At 47.3% G+C, this 20,460-nt stretch overlaps 1 protein-coding gene across 1 annotated transcript in view; it reads left to right on the top strand.

Moving 5' to 3' along the window:
* The first annotated feature begins 7,701 nt into the window (after window positions 1-7,701).
* LOC144109740 (serine/threonine-protein kinase PLK1-like) overlaps window positions 7,702-20,460 on the top strand; it is a 29,343-nt gene continuing 16,584 nt past the window's right edge. Inside the window, exons 1-5 of the mRNA XM_077642534.1 lie at window positions 7,702-7,794; window positions 14,706-14,813; window positions 16,587-16,703; window positions 17,304-17,548; window positions 18,780-18,979. Coding sequence (XP_077498660.1) covers window positions 7,702-7,794; window positions 14,706-14,813; window positions 16,587-16,703; window positions 17,304-17,548; window positions 18,780-18,979 — 763 coding nt within the window. The remainder of the gene's footprint in view (window positions 7,795-14,705; window positions 14,814-16,586; window positions 16,704-17,303; window positions 17,549-18,779; window positions 18,980-20,460) is intronic.

Here is a 20,460-nt window from a genome sequence, read left to right as displayed (position 1 = left end):
TCTTGTGGCAGTAAGGAAGCACTTCAATCTTCTTCCTGTTCTCTTGCGATGGACTAGCAGACTTAGCCGACAGTTTCTTCATCTAATTCCCCAGTGATTCAGCCACTGCAAGCAAAACCGACGAGGGAAACCCAGAATCTGACAACCGCGCGACCTGCTCGGCCAGACTTTGCTGCATGACATGTGGGCAACTTTTCTTGAGAGCGTTCGAAAAACACAGATTTGCGATGCTGCGCTTCACCAGCTTCGAATGCGCCGATTCATATGGCAAAAGCGACTTTTTAGTCCTGGGCGAATATTTCCAACACACGTGCCCATCGGGTAAAAAAGTCAATTCTAAATCAAGGAACCTAATGGTCTTGTCAGATGGAATCTCTTTGGTAAAAGGCAAGTTCTTAGAGCATGCGCTAAAAACATTTAAAAGCTGGTCTGCCACAAGAGTGAGCTTGTTAGTTTCGTTTAATTTTAAAATGACTAGAAAATCGTCCACATATCTGAAAACCCTAATAACACGTGTGTCTTGAATGGAATCCTGTAGAATCGAGTCAATTTTTGCTAAAAAAATTTCGCACAGAAATGGCGCTACACACGAGCCAATGCAATGAGATGCAATGAGATGCATTGGCTCGTGTGTAGCGCCATTTCTGTGCGAAATTTTTTTAGCAAAAATTGACTCGATTCTACAGGATTCCATTCAAGACACACGTGTTATTAGGGTTTTCAGATATGTGGACGATTTTCTAGTCATTTTAAAATTAAACGAAACTGACAAGCTCACTCGTGTGGCAGACCAGCTTTTAAATGTTTTTAGCGCATGCTCTAACAACTTGGCTTTTACCAAAGAGATTCCATCTGACAAGACCATTAGGTTCCTTGATTTAGAATTGACTTTTTTACCCGATGGGCACGTGTGTTGGAAATATTCGCCCAGGACTAAAAAGTCGCTTTTGCCATATGAATCGGCGCATTCGAAGCTGCTGAAGCGCAGCATCGCAAATTTGTGTTTTTCGAACGCTCTCAAGAAAAGTTGCCCACATGTCATGCAGCAAAGTCTGGCCGAGCAGGTCGCGCGGTTGTCAGATTCTGGGTTTCCCTCGTCGGTTTTGCTTGCAGTGGCTGAATCACTGGGGAATTAGATGAAGAAACTGTCGGCTAAGTCTGCTAGTCCATCGCAAGAGAACAGGAAGAAGATTGAAGTGCTTCCTTACTGCCACAAGACATCGCATGGTCTAAAAAAAGTGGCACAAAAATTCGGTGTCACTGCGGTTTTTTCTGCCCCCCGGAAACTATCTGGTTTGTGCGCCCGTATGTCTGGTGGTCCGCAGAAAAAGGGGACCTGTAAAACCCAAGCACCAGACGAGGTTCACTTCGTGTGAAGTAGGGGTGGTATATTGCATCCCATTGTCCTGTGGGAAAACCTACATCGGGCAAACCGGAGGGTGCATCAATGAACGTCTGAGGCAGCACCGAACAACGTTCAATTCAGGCACTGGCAGCAATTTAGCCTTGCATGTTAAGGTATGCGAGGGATGTTCTCCTTTGCTTCACCGCACGAGCATTATCGGTCGGGGGAGAACAAGACGAGAGCGTGAAATTCTTGAAGCGTTTCTAATCAGGAAAAACAAGGAAAAGTGTGTCAGCGATCCCTCGGTTTTTATCACGGATAAAGAATATAACTTTCTTTTATCTTAATACAGTTGTTCCCTTCATCCAGAGTGTGCGCTTGCGCAGGGAATCCTTTAAATGTGGTGGTTTTCTTCGAAATAAATCAGTTGCAAGTCCAGCGGTGTGGTGTGTGTACCTCCTTTTCTTGTCCTGCGTCTGTGTTCCGCTGGTTCCACCCTGACAACATACTTTTGCCTATAGGTGAGGTGAGACGAAGCGATGTACCGGTGTCTGATTTATGGCCAGTGAACGCGCTGAATAAGGCCGCAACAACGACGAACTCATTCCGAGGCGAGCGGTCCTGCGTCGAAGGACGCCGCCATGTTTTTCGCGGCGGCGGCGAACGCGAAAAATTTGGTTCCAGTCCGATCGCCCACTCCGCGCCGTTTTCCGCCTCGCTCGGCGTCAAAAGCGGCCGAATCCGCTTCGCCCGCCGGATTTTTGGACAAGTGTGAACGGGCCCTTAAAGACCGATCTGTCCAGGACCGAATTCTGTCGGCTGAAAAAAAAAGCCGCCGAATCTCGTCAGCCAATAGAAAGGCGAGTACCCGCGGCGACAAACATGGCGGCGCCCTTCGATGCAGGACGCCTCGATTCAGACTGAATTCGTCGCTGTTACTGCCTTTCTTTAGCGCGTTCACTGGCCATAAAAGAACCAGCGGTCTTTCGCTTTGTCTTATCTCGCCCATAAGAAAACGTTTGAGCGATAAAATTGCTTTAATTTTTATTTCGGGTGACGATTTTTCGCCTTTTAGGATTAAGAGGGGCGTCGGTTTGTTGACAACAATGGTTCCTCTCCTAACCGCCAGATGGCGCCACTAGGCGTTTAAAACTTGAGAATGTTATAAATGGCGTAAAATCCGACGAAATCGCTGCATTGAGCGTACGCAAGCGTGCATACGGTTTTGGTATGTAGACAGCATCGATTAACCTCTTTCCACATCTGTGTACGCCGTGAGAAGACTACGCACAGACGATGAGCGGCCACGAGGTGGCCGGGAAGTGTGAACGAGACAGCATTTCGGCGGCCGCGGATTCCGCTCCCGTTCGCCGCCGAATGTCCAAGTGTGAACGCGCCATTACTCTGAATTTGCCCTCATGTTTTGTCTTTTTACTTTATAACATGTTTCTCGGTATTTTGTTCTGCCATGCTGACTTCACCCTTATTTGAGTTTTCAGATCAACGCAGCTAGTCATACCAAGCCACCTGTCCTAGCTGGAAACACAGCATTGCAAGGCCACTATGGCTATCTCTCCACGATCCACACACCCGCATTCCTTTGTGCTGAGCTTGCCTTTTTGTATTAACAGTTTTGCAGGTAGACCAAATAATCAACTTTAGCAGCCATTATGCCTGGACAAGTTTCACACTCCCCACCCCAACTCCATTCCCACTTCCCACCCTCCTCCCTCTCACTGGTTCTTCCAACTCGGAGGGATGACCCTGGTTAAATCCCGTCAATGATGAATGCTTTGCCCAGACAAAGTCAAGTCCTCATGTCGGAACGTTGGCAAGCACCCCGAAGTTTTGCCCTCATTTGCTCACTTTCGTAGGCATATGCAGTATGTAATGTAGATGGTAAAAACATGATCAGTTCAATGGCAAAAAAACAGAATGTAGAACTTCAAAAGGCTGTAAAATGCAGATCAATAAGGAATTGCTTTGTGATAACTCAAAAGGCAGTGCCCTACTCTTTGAAGCCAGATCAGGCTGTCTTACAACGCGAAGATACAAAAGGAAGTTTAGCGAACAAGATGACACATGAGCAATGTGTGGTACATCAATAGAAAGTATTGAGCACAATATACAAGAACGCGGCAGTATTTTCCGGATGTCGAGGGAAACAAAGTTACTCTCCCTGAGGCCTTAGAGATTAGAGAACAATGGTCATGCGAATGGATCTGCTCTACAAGTTAGCAAAACGTGATTGGAAGATTGGCGCCTCAAAATCTTGGGAGGCGGCATCAGCTTTGGGCAGCACGGTTAGGGATTGTACTTTAAAAAGAATGACGAATTTTCAGACCAACCCCGTTAAAAAAAATAAAGCAGAAAAACGAGAATGGTGGACATGCTTCCACCCTGTTTAAAATGCGGCACTGGTATATCTTCCAACAATCCAAACTGGGCAAGAGGGCGGAGGTTAACACATAGATTGTCGCTATATATTCTCGTCTCTTCACATTTTTTTATGAGCACAATTTCATGGGCTGAAGTCTTAATGTACTTGCCACTCTTAAACACACACGAAAAGCAAAAGCTCCAGTTAATTGCTTAGGATCCGTTAAAATGTTCGTGGTGGCTTCAACCATTACATTCTTCCCCAACGTTTTCCACAGGACAGAGCGTGTGTCCTGGCTAAGAGCTGAAACAGCCGAAGCCATATCTGTGATGAGTACTTAATGGGCCACCACAGTAACACACATTAGCCGTGTGTGTGTGTGTCTGCGTGTGAAGCGTTACAACGTTCCATTAAGGACGCCCGAGTATTGCAGCCCCTGCTGAACTTGAACTTTACAGCCTGGAGAGTGGTCTTCGATCACCGCCTTCGCCGCCGGACGATGCTGGCGTCGCAGTGCCTGAACTCTCCGCAATCCCTTGTGATTTCTCCTTCACATTTAGGTTCTCGATTTGCAGTAACTTCGTCACAGAGTTACAGTATATTAAGGTTCCGTTACTATTTGTCCACCCGTGCAGACATTTGATGTTGCCCTTCCTTCTTTCATGGTAGAATCATCTCGGTATCGTCTATCAACAGTTTTATGTCTTCTTTGAGACATTTCAGAAGATCATTATTTTTACTTGCCTCCAATTGTCCGCCATCCATGAATAAGTTACTGCTAGCCATGACCTTTACCCGAAAATTGCTCCCGATGCCCATATACGTTCTTTGTAGTGTTATTTTATTCCTTGCCAATTTGTTTTGCGATATATCAACTTAGCAGTTCCTACCCCCTTCACTTCGTCGTTTATCTGTTCGACTCCTCCAAGTTGTAGCCATCAATGAACGAAGGGTCGTCTAGATACCTGAATCTCAAATAGAGCGCATGAACCTACTTCACGTTCCTTTAAATGCTGATAGGATTTTGACCATTTCCCTCTTTCTCTGCCCTTATGCATATTTATGAAACTGATCATGTGCTCAATTTATTTTCTATATTTCGTTTCTTATGTTCCCAGTTTATATGTTGTTGGCCTCGGCATCCATTATTGCATTTGCTGATACGTATTCGGAAGACCTGAGTGCCGACGGACCCCGTAAAAATTCCACGGCGCTGCCACTGCCTATCCCTGCGCCCAGCCCTTCTCTAAAATGAATGCCATCTCGTCCAAATACTCCGAAAACGCCTATTCCATGCAGTTTCCTGTTTATTTCTGCCATTAGAAATCCATCTTCTCCGACGTTGCAGTGAGACCATTGGGAGCACCATTTAGTCCTGCCGCAGCTATTTTGAACTACAAGGTACCGCTACCACTAAGGCCGATTCACACGACAGACTGTTGGGTCCGCGGCCGCGCCTCACAGTTCACGCGTCACAATGCTGTGCGAGGCGCGCTGTCCGCCCGTGGACCGGTCAAGAGAGAAATATCAAGTTGGTGTTTCCCGGCAGGATTCAGTGGCCGGTCACGAAGTTAGGGGCTTTACGTCTGGCCACCAGCCCACTTTTTCCAACGTTTCCATAGGGTTGCTAGTAAGGTTGCTATAATATCTTCGGTTGCAGTGAATGTCTCTCCCACGGTCTAATTTCGACGGAGGCGAAATTCTAGAGGCCCGTGTGCTGTGCGATGTGATCGCACGTTAAACGACCCAAGCCCTTCACTACGGCGTTCCTCACGGCCTGAGTCGCTTTGGGAGGTCAAACCCCCATAAAGTAACACAAATAAATCATTGTGACCGATTTAAATGACGCCGCGATTAATCCGATTAAGTCCTAGTTACTGCCCATTCTATTTCCACCCCCTGCGATTTAACATTAGCCGTTCTAATGTGACCGGTCAGCGGAGAGAGGGAGGGAATGAGTCAAGGGCGGCAATCGGCAGATGTCATCAACAGGAGAACCTCCTTTGAGGGGGCAATTGCCGATTCATTCTTGAGTTGCATGCAACTGTAGCTCATTCATTGTTGGCTACAGATGTGCCGAGAGGTGGAAGGGTGAATAGGAGAGACGGGGTCAGTAGGCAGCAGGCCGAGGCTCGCCTTCTGTTTCCTGCTTCCGAGCGTTGCAGCAAATTCCGCTCGCTTGGTGCGTTTCTTGTTCCGCCGTATCCGCTTGGCAACATCGGACGGCAGATGAGTTGTAGTGAGGTAGGCACACGTGATGCGCGGGCCGCGGACCGACCGTCCGTCTTGTGAATGCGCCTTTTTACCAGCTGACGCCTTGCAACATTCTCTTTCACACGGCTGATATGCGGTACGCTCATGCCCGCATCTCCATTGCTTGAAATCAAGCCACCACCTCCTTCAGCGCATGCGCAAATGACAAGTGACAACAGCTCTCAAGCAGGAACGGAGCACATGGAAGGCGGAGTACGGATCTCGTGGATCCGGGTGTCGCCTGCGTTGCTTCCATGCGTTTGCATTGAACCAGTGTTCTGGCTAGCAGACGAGTTTTCCCTCATTGCTTCAAGCGGAAATCGTAGGAAAATGGCGGATTTTCGTCTCTGGTTTATTGTCCTCTCCGGCAATATCCTCGATGCCACTCGCCTACCCTCCCCCCCCCCCCCCCCACCGCTCCAGTATAGATCGGGCACTGTGGCTCAAGTTGGAATTACCGGCGATTAGCACGCGTGTACTCCCTCCCGCTCACTTACTTTCGTCCCCCTTCTTGCTGGTGCCACCGCTTTTATGGCTTTGTTCCTTCCCATACTCTTGGCTCTGACACTGACCACTTTGGTTGGCGTTTCACTGTTATTCTCCTTGCTAGCACTGCCTGCCTTATGAGTCACTTTTTCACAGCTCCTCGTGATTCCTGTTTTCTGACCTATTTTCTCTAACTTGCCCTAGCTACCAAAGCCATTGCCCATCACGTGCACATGTTCTGCACTGGCATGTCCGCCATCTTCGTTTACAATGTCGGTAGTTGCCGCACTTTCCCTCAGTATTCGGTTGTCCCCAGTCTCCCTATTCCAGGTATACCTTTCCAGCGCATCCACCCACGGGTCTAGTGTAGAATTTTCACTGTCTACCCTGTTAAGTTTAGCAGTCAACACCTGAAAGCGAATACTTCACAGTCTCAGCATGTAACCTGCTTTTTCTTCAGTCTAGCACCACGTGATTATTGCTAATAGAAACATTTCTAGAATATATAGAGGCTCAGATACCGCACGAAAACACGTGGTCATACAACATTTGAAAACTACGTCCTTGCGTAATAAGACAAAGAAGGAAACACATACGACGTAAGAACGTACTTTTCAAACTATGAACAAACTTACCCAAGCGAAATTCACAATAAATAAATTTAGTCATCTGCAATCGCCGACTCCTGCCTGGAAAACGATGAACTAATATTCCGGCACGCAATTTTCTGTCGTAACTCCACAGCAGGAAAGCGTGATTCATGACTAGGAGGAAGCCTGACACTGGCGGAGATAGCACGGGCTGTTCACAGTGCCTATGCTAGCTTATCACGAACCTTGTGACGAGTCAACCTTTGCTGCTGTAACACGTTCTGGCGAAGGTGTGGTAAGATCCCTAAAAAAAGCTATATTCCCCGGAAATGACCAGCATGCTGGGTGACCTGAGGCGTCTAGAAGGCCTATTGCCGAAGCAAGGTAAGGGAAGGGAGTTCTGGGGCCCATCCAATAGACTACAAAAGGAGGGCCACACCCGACTAGGTGCGGCCACTGCATGCATATCAGTGTCGAGTGGCGCCAACCAAGAGCGTGGCTTACTTTCGTGCACGTGGTGCTACGTTTCCAAAAGCGTCCCGCACCGGTCAGCAACGGCAGTGTCGAGCTCAGTCGCTGGTGCCTGTGCTGAAGTGTGCATTGCATCTGTGCAAAGTGTGGAATCGAGATCGCGTTTTCTCTCCGTGATGGCTTCTGCGTCGACCAGCGACGAATTCCCCCACGTCGTCATCGACAGGAATTCCAAGACAGAATACACCCGCGGCAAGTTTCTCGGCAACGTATGTAGCCTTAGACAACGGCTGTGCTAATTTCTATACAGCAGAACGTGCTGGTACCCTTTTAGCATAGCCTGATTAGAACAACACCCCGTGAAAAGAGCTAGAATGTTTATTGCTGCTGTCGCTTTGTGCGTCGGGTAAAGCGCAAATAAGCTTTGAATGCTCATGCTGTGCGAGTGGTTAATGTACAGTTTTTGGCAAGCGTAACCATGACAATGAACTTAGCAGTGTAACGTTGCAAGAATGGCGCACCGTAAGCTCTATATACAGCGTGTTTCACCTAAGACTTCATACAATTTTTAAAATAGGCGTTTGGTGTTAGAAAGGCGCTTTTTTTTGGTATAGCATTGTGAGCGGTGTAGTACTTACGCCAGAATAGAGCTAAGATGTGCGACCAAGCAGGCTGGTTAACCAAAACTCAATAGTATGTACGTTTTAGCTATTGCTGTTAGGTTCTGTCATTATTGAGAGGCATGTAGCCCACCCTTACCACTATCTATATCAGCAACCTCTCCACTGCACGTAACTCATTGAATAGCCAAAATTTGTTGGGCCACAGCGCCGACGGTAACGGCTTTTGTGGAAATTTTAAGAACTGCTACTTAGATTAGATATGGAAGTTTACACTACTCTCGATAACATCAGAGCTTTGCGATAATATATAAAAAGTTAACTATTCAAAATTAGTTAACCAGACTGCTGGTTAGGATTTCTTTGTAGTATTTGGGCGTAGTAGACCGCTTACATATAATAAACAGCGCATCTCCAACAAAAAAGATTTTTCTTAACACGTTTCGACGCCGACTCGGCTCCTTCATGAGGGGTGACTGAGGGCAGTAGCTAGCGTCTTTAAGTATGGAGGGGAGGAGGGTGTCAGAGGAACAAAATCTGTGATGCGAAAGGGGGGGGGGGTAATGCTGTTAGTCACGTTACACCGTGGGGAGGGGGTCATTGGCGACTTTTTTCGTTGAGTTGAAGAGGGAAGACCCTGGGCATGTACTGTTCGGAGGTTTGCTTTTGTGCGGTTGTTGTTGTTCAGGGTGGTAGTAGTAGTATGTGGATGAAAGGGGAAGAGGAAAGGAAAGTGCACGGGCCTGTGACTGATGTTATCGCACCACCACCACTGCCGGCGTGCAGATAAAGAGGATTGCAAACTAAACATTTTGACAGATTTGCCTGTCTGGTTGGGTTTGAAGACTTATAATACACTGCACAACTCCAACCAAAAATTTTAACTTTAACCCAACGTTTCGAAGCCGACTCGGCTGATTCATCAGGGGTGACTGAGGGCAGTAGCTAGTGTCTTTTAAGTATGGAGGAGGAGGTGTCAAAGGAACGACAGCTGTGACGCGAAAGGCGCGGGGGAGTGGGAGAGGGGTTTAGGCTGTTAGTCACCACCTCCCTGCAGTGCGCCAGCGTGACTAAAAGCATAAACCCCCTCCCCTGCGCCTTTCGCGTCACAGCAGTCGTTCCTTTGACACCCCCCCCCCTCCATACTTAAAAGACGCTAGCTACTGCCCTCAGTCACCCCTGATGAAGGAGCCGAGTCGGCTTCGAAACGTTGGGTTAAAGTTAAAAGTTTTGGCTGCAGTTGTGCAGTTTAATATAAGATAGAGAGGAGAAGGATAGGTAGAGTTTCAGACGAAGGGGAGTATAAAGATGCGGGGGACGCAGTCATATCAGTCAGCTGCCTTAGACTAGCAATAGCCGTCCAGGCCCGTTTCCTCCAGGAAGGCGAGAAGAGACCGGAGCGCCTTTTAAGCGTTGTGTCCGGTGGGGTAGAGGGGGGCACTGATCGAGTCGGATGGAAGGCTCAGGTCCCTGTAGCAGGCAGCCAGCTTTGCCTGGTGGGTGGCAAAGGCGGGGCAATCGAGGAGGAGGTGATCGGTGGTCTCCTCCGTATGGCTGCAGCGGGAGCAGTCTGCCGTGAGGGCCAAACCCTTGCGATGGAGCCTAGCCCCGGTCCAACAACATCCGATGCGGAGCCGGAGTAGGAGGGACCTCTGCCGTTTGGTGATGCCCTTTTCTGGCAGGCATTGAGGGGGTGTCGCTTGGGCAACCCTGGGGTCGGGGTTAGCAGCTGGCAGGGTGGTCAACACCGAAGAACAACGACCGCACAAAAGCAAACCTGTGCGACGTGACTTACAGCCTTAGCCCCCTCTTTTACCCACTCCCCCAAGGCTTTCGTTCCAATGACCCCCTCCATACTTAAGACTGCTCACCAGTAACGAGGCACATCAGATTTCAAATTTTCAGTCGATAGATGGCAGCACTTAAGTACCACAAAAAGGAGGGAACTTCTATTTCCTCTCCAGGTGCATAAATTCTACCGCGACACGTAAGTGTTAGTTTTTCCGCGAACAAAAACTAGGGCCGACAACTTTCTGTGTATATCCTGCCCAAGCTGGCAGACAGAAGCACAAGCGAATAACCCCTCTCAAGGGGTGGTGGTCAGAAAATGGGCTTTTATCCAGTAACCCACAACTGAGCTGCCACAAGGAAAAGTACGTTTTCCGGTTTAGGTTTCCCTGAGCTCCCTGGCATCTTTTCTGCGAAAATTCATACACAATAGTAGGGTGGGCTATACAGCCTGTAGGTAGAAGCAATGCTGGTTTCGCCTAGCCAGAACAGATAAGTGTGAGTCATCTTTTGGCACCCCTTGGGAACACCTCAACTTCGGCTGGCTATTCCGTATACCGCGTATTCCTCCGTCGCCCCACGCTATACAAGCCTCGTGACCGTGTGCGAGTGTGGACGCTCATTCGACGACGAATTTTCTTTTAAGCATCCGGCCGATGCTTCTTTGGGAGAAGTAATGCTGCGAAACTGTTGTACTATTTGTTTGTCCGAGTTCAAAACCATTGGCACCCGAGAATATCACTTTGTTGTGCTAGATGCAATCAGCGTTATCTGGAAGGATTGCAGCCAGGCGAAACTTTTTCGACATTATCCTGGACTGCTGTAGTTGTTTTTAGCGCGTTATTTTGCAGGTTCCTCTTCGATGACCACCGAGCACGTTTGTTGCCATCGGCGATGCCGAATTCTCCAGTTTATTTAAGAGCGACATTCACTTCAGTAACTAAATTACTGCTGAAATACTTTGTTTCATTGTCTCCTTCACTGCATATAATTTCAGAGCGGAACAAATCAAAGTTCGGTAAAAGAGTGAGATGTGTGGTTTTCAAAAGCACTGCGATCGTCCTGTTGCTATTCGTGGTGACTTTGAACGCAAATTTCGACATTGCACAAGCGACTTCCAACTGTTCTGGACAAAGTTGATATTAGAGGTTTATTTTTAAAAATAATAAAAAATGATTTTAATAGAAGAAAACATGGGCGCCGGCCACGCCAACCGCGTGCCGCTATTTCTGTACATAAAAACGGAAGCACACTTAAATTCCCATGACGTCACGGGTTTGAAAGCGAGATTTTCATACCTACTTTGGTGTCTGGGAAAGTCTCATTATGCGCCCTGCTTTTCTATGTTTTAATATATTTTATGCTTTTATGTATTATATATTTTATATATGTATTTATATAGCGGCCCTTCCCAGCTTTTTTTTATTGAAATATGCGACTTTTGGAAACGTAGTGCAGGAGGTACGACTAGGTGTAGCGCATGCCGGGGCGTATTTTAATTGGAAGAAAGATTCTGCAGGAAAACAGCGCAAAAAACACTGGACAAGAATCACAGACAGATATGAGCGTTGTTTTCCTACAGAATGTCTCACGAACTTGCCCAACAATACACCTTAAGAAGAAGAATGGTTGGGGAACGCTTGCCACATGCGAAACCGGTTCAGAAGGAAAGCTTGATGATTTTCCCAGCCAGTCCACGAACTTTTGAAATCATGTTATTTACACTACGGAGATGTCTATTCTAGAGTGGGGGGCTCGGAAACCCGCGAGCTCTATTCTGCCGACAGGGGGTACCGACGCTTACAGTCGACAGTTCTTGCACTGATAACGTGAACATTTGGGCTGAGATATGCCTGGTCGGGAGGAGAATTAGAGAGAACAGAGCGACACTCGACCAAAGATACGTCAGAGAACCGATGTTTCGATGCCGATCCGACACATTCTGGTTGCACTAGCTTGGAGCCAGAGGCCAACGTTGCCTTTGACCGGTTCTCCAGACGTCGCAGTTGCAGTGCAGCAGAGGCTGAGGAGGAAAAGGAAGGAGGCGGTCCTTTCTCCCCTTGATGTGGGCTGTTGCACAGCCATAGATAGTTTACCGCGATTATAGCATGAAATTGCAGATGATTGGCAACTGCCTCGGTGAAAGGAGGCTAATGGCGACGTCATGACAATCAGTCTGCCCCATTAGCCCTCTTTACATGAACCCGAGAGCGTCGGGTCGATTCAGGAGTCGGGTTCAGCATGGTCAATCCAACTCAACCAGTGCGTGCTTAATGAATTCGATTTTAGCGATTCGAAACTGGTTCAACTGTAGCGAAACCAAGCTTCGAGCAAGCAGTAGCAGCCACCAAGATTGAGGCACGCCATCGCTGTATCGGAGGCGCGACGGCGCACGTGAAAAGCAAGCGCGCATTTATCATGCCACCCCCCCCCCCCCCCCCAGCTAACCCCACTTTACGACTCGATAGCGTTTACAAGCACATCGGATCAGGGTCGAGTTGAGTCAACGTGCCCCTTGTGGCGGAGATGTCTGGACCCGACTCGGCGCGCATTTATATGAACCCAGCACCGATTTTCGGCGCGATAACCTAACAACCAGGCCATGTTGGGTTGATGTAAGCGCCGCAATTGGCTCGATGGCCTCCTATGAGTAATATTTGCAGCTGCATTCTTCACTTATATCGCCACTTGGGTTACCGCGCCCCTACCCAGGGCAAGTAACAATGCTGTTCTCCTGCACTCTCCTGAATAGGGAGCCCCCTTCCTGTGTTTTGGCACTAACAAACCTTATTCTGTGGCTGCCGGGGGGGGGGGTGGTGCTTATGGGTGTGCCCTTCCATCCCACTTCCTTTCCGCGCCAAAAGCTCGAGCAAAAAAGAAAAACAGAACTCCTTTCCGAATACAGCCCAAGCTAGAAAATAAGAGAGAAACAGCTCAAGTCCGTGCAAGTTCTCAGTAAAACCCTGGGTACATGAACACAGACAACCAAGGGGTTAGTGGTAGAGTGTAGTAGCGACAAAGTATTCGGACGCCAGATGGAGCCACGTCTCGCTAGTTAAGTTTAGAGCCCATTTCAAATGTCCGCAGTAAATACATACACAACTTTCAGAGCCTCTAAAACGCAAACACTACGCTGGATATGGATAAAAATTGTTGCTGGAGAATAAAAAAATAAAAATGGGAGGAAACGTTGAGGACGAAATTCTGATATCTGGCTTAGTTTTTTCACGAGACGACATGAAAGACTGACATTTTTAAAGTTCTATTTTTCTGAATATTTACCTCTGATTTCTAAAAAAAAAACGAAACTTAAAATATAATATCGGTCCACAACATTTCCTCTATCCAGTGAAAAAGAAAACGCTGCCACAGACCTCATGAAAATCGAGCCATTTTAAGGCACGATAGAGCTTCTGAAAGTTCTCATATATTTACTATGGACACTGCCTCTGGTGAACCCTCTTTAAGAGCTAGCTACTGCCCTCAGTCACCCCTGATGAAGGAGCCGAGTCGGCTTCGAGACGTTGGGTTAAAATTAAATTTTTGGCTGGAGATGTGTAGTTTCTTATAAGTCTTCTAACCCAACCAGCAGACAGGAAAATCTGTCAAAATTATGCTTAGTTTTCATACCGCGTATATAGTGTTATGCCTATAAAAGCGGTCTTCTAACTCAAAAAGCATATCTTTAAAAATTGTGTAATGTGTGAGGTCAAACACCCTAGGCGTGTAGCCGTTAGGCTTACCTTTCGAGACGTTTTAGACTTGAGCGGTACCGTAATGTCTCCACTCTACCGCTGAGAATCAAATCTCGTTGTTTGAGTCGTTTTGGTGAAAACGGCTCTTGTAGTAGTCAGAATACGGTTGCTTTCTCGTTAGGAGTCCAGACTGCGGGTGGCTTTTATCAACCAAGATCGTTAGCGCGACTCTTAAATCAAACGATCATAGAACAGTTGGACAATGTATCTTTATGCAAAGCACGGTTTTGTACTAAGAGACCGGTTAACCTGAAGAGCGCCGTGAGGCAAGGGAGTAAAACAAGGTAGGGGTGTGTTAGTGTACAGCACCGGAATAATTTGGACTTTTTGGGACCCGTATTGGTTAGAGGATAGATTTGCCTTATTCTGAATCTTGCTATTCTTAAAGGCAAGGAGGCTAAGGCAAAGAGGGCGAACAGTTTTTTCAGGAATCTTTAACAGGCACCGACGTCGCTCAGCACATGTTCGCTGTTTGCGTTTCACCTCGATTGAAACGCGGCTGCTGCAGCCGGATTGGAACCCGCGTACCCCGGCTCCGTAGAAGGGCGCTATAACCAAAGAGCCACCGCGGCGAGTTTGTCGTTTGCGAGGCGGACGGAGGGTAGCTCGTCATGTGGACCGCACGACTACGACTGTGCAAAACAGGAAGAACTCGGTTACAGATGTGGAGTTATTGTGTAAAGTTGTCATTTTAAAGTCATATTGCTCAGTTATTTGTTAATGCGATTCTCCTCTTTTCTGACGTCCGCTAATATACACGCATTACTGAGGCAATAAAAGGCATCTACTTTAGAAACATACCTTTGAATCATACCTTTTAAACATACCTGCTTTCAGCTTGTATTCGTCCCAGATGTCATGAATTCCCTGCTCGGGTCTAATTTGAGCACTTAGGCATAAAGCCGATTTCTCCCTCGAGGGAAGGAATCCACTGCCTGAGTTTTTCAGTCACACAGTGCCACAGCATTCGCCCCTCATTTGTATATCCATGCAACAAGGCTGGCATTAATTTTTCAGGGCGGATTTGCGTACGTCTACGAGTTCGTGGACAAAAAGGGAAACGTGGTGTATGCAGGCAAAATCATCCCCAAGAAGCATCTTACATCGGACATTCTCTGGCAATATGTGAGTTCCTATATCACTGGGCTTCGTCTATTCTCTTTCTTTTCTTTTTGTAGAAATTTTTTTAATTAGACACTGAGGTAAAAAAAATGCTTTTGTGGCTTTTAGACCGCGGGCTCTACCCCTCGGGGTACAACATCCCGTTTCGATGTCGATGAGGCAATGACCTTTAATGCCTCACGAGGTCAAAATGAACTTCACTGCTCGGTGGCATGTCCCATGCTTTAGTATTATGACCATGAGATCACATGCCTATTGGGTACCTCACGTTGACATTTTATTTGACACAGTGGAGACCATGCTTAACAGATTTTTCGCTCGTATAACAAAGTTCAAGCCATGTTGAACCCCACCCATTTTTTCTGTCGACGCCGGTGTAGCGAGGCGGGCACAAGCACCGAATCATATGAAAACGAAAGTAACGAAGGTCGTGATGCGGCATAGGATTCGCGCCCAAGTTCAAAATGAGTTGCGCCATCTAGCGAAGTCGCAAGAAAGCTCGCGTGATCGCTGATTGGTTGTTGTCTCCCCACCTTCGCCCTCCCACAATGTTTGCCCTGCCCTCATATTTGTCAAAATGACGAGTCGTCAAAGCCAGCCAGTTCCAAACCCAAAAGTTTCGCGGAATGGGGCCTTGCGGCAGTATTCTATTATGATACATTTACCACTTTCGATTTCGAGTCCAGTTAGTGATCTCCAATTGGTCACTGTTGTTCAGGCTAGTGTTCCTCTATATGCTCCCGCAGGGAGAATAGTTACGCGAAAGTCCGCCATTTTGTTCCAAGCTCTGCTGGAAAGCTGCTTCTCGTGTGGCAGGCGCCTCATGAGAAGGCCGTTTAGAAGCACCCATCCTCATCCCTGTCGGGGATTCACAATACCCTCTCAGTCGGATAAAAAGCAGGCTGGGCTCAACATGGGGAATCTCGGGCCTCATCCTCTTCCCAGTGGGGACTTCACAATACCCCCTCAGTCGGATAACAAAGGAGACTCTGCTCAAGTTGGGAGCGGCTGTCCCCCTCCGGCTCATGTGTTGGCCATGAGCAGACACGGTTTGGAACAAAATACGTCAGCGTGATTGTGTGATTGCCGCTCCGCGAATAGCGTTACGAGCGGTGCGAGGAAAACAGTCACGCAACTCTCCTCCCTGCGGGAGCATATCTAGGAACACTAGTTCAGTCATGCTGCTAGCGCTTTCAAGCATGAGTGGAGAACAACCGAACGATTTTCGCTGATATGGTGAGGTCCGGTCTCATATGAGCCAATGGTGACTTCTAGGGACGCTTGAAAGACGCGTCAACATCACAGAACAGTGACTATCGCGATAGGACCAAATATATTTGATATGGATGGTGGGTTCTTATAGATTATGGCTACTGTATGTCGATTTCTGGCTTTTTCTAACACTTATCTAACCTCCATTTTCGTCGAAAGTAACAGTTTTGTCCTTTCATGCCTTAACCTAAGCAGACTGCAATCTCTCCTGGTCCTTTTAATGCTGCTGCCAATTTTCGTGCAACTTTCTATCTGAAGATGAGGGTCACAAGCAGGGGACAAAACTTACACCTCATTCCGGTAAACATATATTAGTAGAGCCGTATGTTGCAAGATTTCGTTCTAGTGGCTGATTGCCTTTGCCAACGCAGTGTTTTTTTTTTCATTTTCATCGTAAGGGTTTATAATTATAACTACCAGCGGCTTAAGTCAACCACTTTTGCTTATTTTGCTTACGCTTAATACAACTTTTTGCGAGACTACAAATTAATTTGTTGTCTACAGCTCGAAAAGAAAATCAACATCCACAGTACCCTGTGCCACGAGAACGTCGTTCGCTTCCACGGCCGATTTGAGGACGCCAAGAACGTCTACATCATCTTGGAGCTGTGCACAACACAGGTGTGTTAACATTCCGGCACCTCAGTGGTTCCCGTTTCCACTTATTTTCTTTACATTCATTGGAAAACGTTCCTAATGTTATCGAGGTTCGTATATATTGCGTTTAATCGTGCTCAAGGTGCCAAAACAACTCAGGCTATGAAGGAAGCTGTAGCGGAGGTCTCCGGAGTAATTTAGACGACCTTGGATGAGGTTACTCGATTATGTATTTGGTTGTTAATTTCTTTCGGCAATTTTTGCGAGAAAGGTCACATAGCGTTCTGGAATCATAATTTAAGGCACAGCCAGAAATCAAAAAGTACCTTTATTGCTTTGAAAACGGTCCTTTAATATTTTGATGCCTTCGTGTGGGCACTGTCTCATGTAGCAAGAAAAACAATTAAGTGAATTAAGCCTTCTCCAGACTGATATGTGGCAGAGTCATCATGTCCCAGTCTAAAACCTGAAGGAATCCTTTTTTTTGTCATGAAATTGGGAGTGTCTGACCTTCAAAGTTCTTCCCCAAGCTTCATTACCGCATTTACTTTGCAGTCTCTGGAAGAGATGCACCGGCCCAGAGGGTGGCGGTCCGAATCCGAGGCGCGGTATTTAATGCGCTAGCTGCTCCGCGCCTGCGAGTACCTGGTGCAGGAGCACGTAATCCACCGAGACCTGAAGCCCGGAAACCTGCTCCTCACCAAACACTCGCTACTCAAGGTGGCCGACTTCGGACTCGCCACCCGCGTCCCCTACTCGTGGCAACTCAAGAGGTCCATCTGCGGCACCACCAACTACATGGCCCCCGAGATGCTGAGCCAGAAGGGCTACAGCTACGCAGCGGACATCTGGGCCGTCGGGTGCATCACGTGAGTCTCACCCGATGATTGCGCAAAACTGTATGCAACTGTTTACAAGTTGATGCTTACGAAGACAGCTCGCTGCACATCGCACAGGTGCACCCGTCCGTAAATGTATAAGAGGGAGCGTTTAAAGTCGAAAATGTGAATATAAAAAATGGCAAATCCTCGCCTATCTTGCCTTATGGGAACAATAACGAGGGAATAAAGTGTGGCCGTGGCATTAATATTTTAAACGGGCGAAGCAAATCGGGCCAGAGTTGAGGGCGGTGGTGGGTTGTGTGCAAACTTCGTAGCCCTGCTCGATGTCGGGTTATATCGAGTTGAATATGTGAATTTTACGAATGAACTCGATGCTTTATACAACTGGTTGATATAATTACAGCAAATTGCAGGCGCCAGAATTTTTCGTATTTCAACTAGTCACCGTATCCCGCAGAGTTGAATTGCGCTTGTTGATTTGACTATGTTGACAGGCACGCTTTTAACGCGACAAAGCGCTTGCGCATATCTCTGATATATATCATGACCCTTATTTTTTGTTCTTTTTGATCCTTCATGGTGGTTTACTTTTCGGTTGCGAGAAAACCTATGAATCAGTAAATGAGGCGCTCATTATCCTTGAGACGTAAAACAGCGCAGACTGTGCGAGACAAATAATTAAAATTTCTTCCAAATGTACTTCTTCCTTCTCTCCTATCTCATCCAGTTAGGGCTGTTTCTCACAACTATCAGCTTACGCCACTAGCCCAAACTATTCTTTGCAACCCTCATTGCCAGAAACTTGCCGCGCAGTCGTCTGCAAAGTCCTTGTGCTGACATGCCTGTTACGTTGGAATTCGCTGACGCCGGCCACCAGATGGCGTTAAATCATTTGTCGAGAAAGTACGGTTGAAAACCTGTAGGCGTGATTCTCAGTTACGCAACCGGGTATATGTATCTTCCAGGCAGGAAAGTAGCGATTGGTGCAGAGAAAATATTATCCATAAAATTGCTATAAGCTTCCTCTTCATGTTAAAAAAATGAGATCAAGCAGTTCACGTTCAAAACCGCACACTTACGTGCATATCGAGCGTCGTTTGCCCGCACTTACGTTACCATTTTGTGGCGCTAGGCCGGTAGGGGTGTCGTAGCATGGCTGTGCCCGCTCTGCTTCAAGCTGTGCCGTGCTGAGATGGTGGCCGCCACAGAGTGCGCGGATTACAGCGGACACTGACAGACCGCAAACTGCTTTCCGCAGGTACAAGCTGCTAGTGGGGCGTCCCCCATTCGATTCGCCGTCGAACGCGGAGACCGTGGACAGAATCAAGAGGAACAAATTCGAGATCCCCTCGACTGTCTCCCCCGAAGCGAGAACCCTCATCCGGTGGATTCTCCAACCCGAGCCCGCTAGGCGGCCGAGCATCGAAGCCATCATGCACCACGAGTTCATGATGAAAGGTACGCTTCATCTTGCATCTTTGTCTGTGTGTCTGTGCGCTGTACTGCTTCAATCACGGTTCGTTTTTATTTTTTCAACGCAAAATCGCTATAAGTTACGTTCGGCGAATAGGCCGGGCTTATTGCCACAGTAATTTGGGATTGTTCGGCAGAGGTCGTGTACGAGCGGAGGCCTGTGCGTGCTGTCACCACGTGCACGTCATCATCATCGTCAGCCTTACTAAACCCACTGCAAGGCAAAGGCCTCTCCCATGTCTCTACAATTAACCCTATCCTTTGCCAGCTGCATCCACCCTTTGCCTGCAAACTTCTTAATCTCATCCGCCCACCTAACCTTCTGCCGCCCCCTGCTACGCTTACTTTCTCTTGGAATCCACTCCGTTACCCTTAAGGACCAGCGGTTATCTTGCCTTCGCAATACATGCCCTGCCCAAGCCCATTTCTTTCTCTTGATTTCGACTAGGATGTCATTAACCCGTGTTTGTTCCCTCACCCACTCTGCCCGCTTCCGATCTCCTAACGTTACACCTATCATTTTTCTATCCTTGCCTCGCTGCGTTGTCCTTAACTTAAGCTGAACTCTTTTCGTTAGCCTCCACGTTACTGCCCCGTAGGTGAGTACCGGTAAGATTATGCTGTTGTACACTTTCCTCTTGAGGGAAATTGGTAAACTGCCACTCATGATCTGCGAGAATTTGCCATATGCGCTTCACCCCATTCTTATCCTTCTAGTTATCTCCCTCTCATGATCCGGATCAGCTGTAACTACCTGCCCTAAGTAGACGTATTCCGTCACAATTTCTAGGCTCTCGCTGTCAATTGTGAACTGTTGCTCCCTTGCTAGGCTGTTGAACATTACCTTGGTTTTCTGCATGTTAATTTTAGACCCATCGATCTGCTCTGCCTGTCTAACTCATTGATAATGATTTGCAGTTCACCTCCTGAGGGACTCAGCAAGGCAATGTCATCAACAAATCGCAGATTATTTAGGTATTCTCCATTTATTCTTATTCCCAACTGTTCATAATTCAGGCCTCGAAATACCTCCTGTAAACATGCGGTGAACAGCATTGGCGAGATCGTGTCTCCTTGCCTGACGCCCTTCCTTATTGGAATTTTGTTGCTGACTTTATGGAGGACTATAGTAGCTGTGCAGTTGCTATATATATCTTCCAGTATTTTGACATAAGGCTCTTCTACCCCCTGATTACGCAATGCTTGTATAACTGCTGAGGTTTCCACTGAGTCGAATGCTTTCTCGTAATCAATGAAACCTATATATAGAGGTTGGATATATTCTGCGCATTTCTATATCACCTGATTGATAGTGTGAATATGATCTATTGTGGAATATCCTTTACGAAAGCCTGCCTGATCATTTGGTTGATTGAAGTCTAACGTTGCCCTGACTCTAGTAGCGATTACCTTAGTAAATACTTTGTAGGCAACGGATAGTAAGCTGATCAGCCTGTATTTTTTAA

This window comes from Amblyomma americanum, chromosome 11 (genome assembly GCF_052857255.1).
Source record: "Amblyomma americanum isolate KBUSLIRL-KWMA chromosome 11, ASM5285725v1, whole genome shotgun sequence".
NCBI lineage: Eukaryota > Metazoa > Arthropoda > Arachnida > Ixodida > Ixodidae > Amblyomma > Amblyomma americanum.
This window is presented reverse-complemented; position numbering and strand designations above follow the sequence as displayed.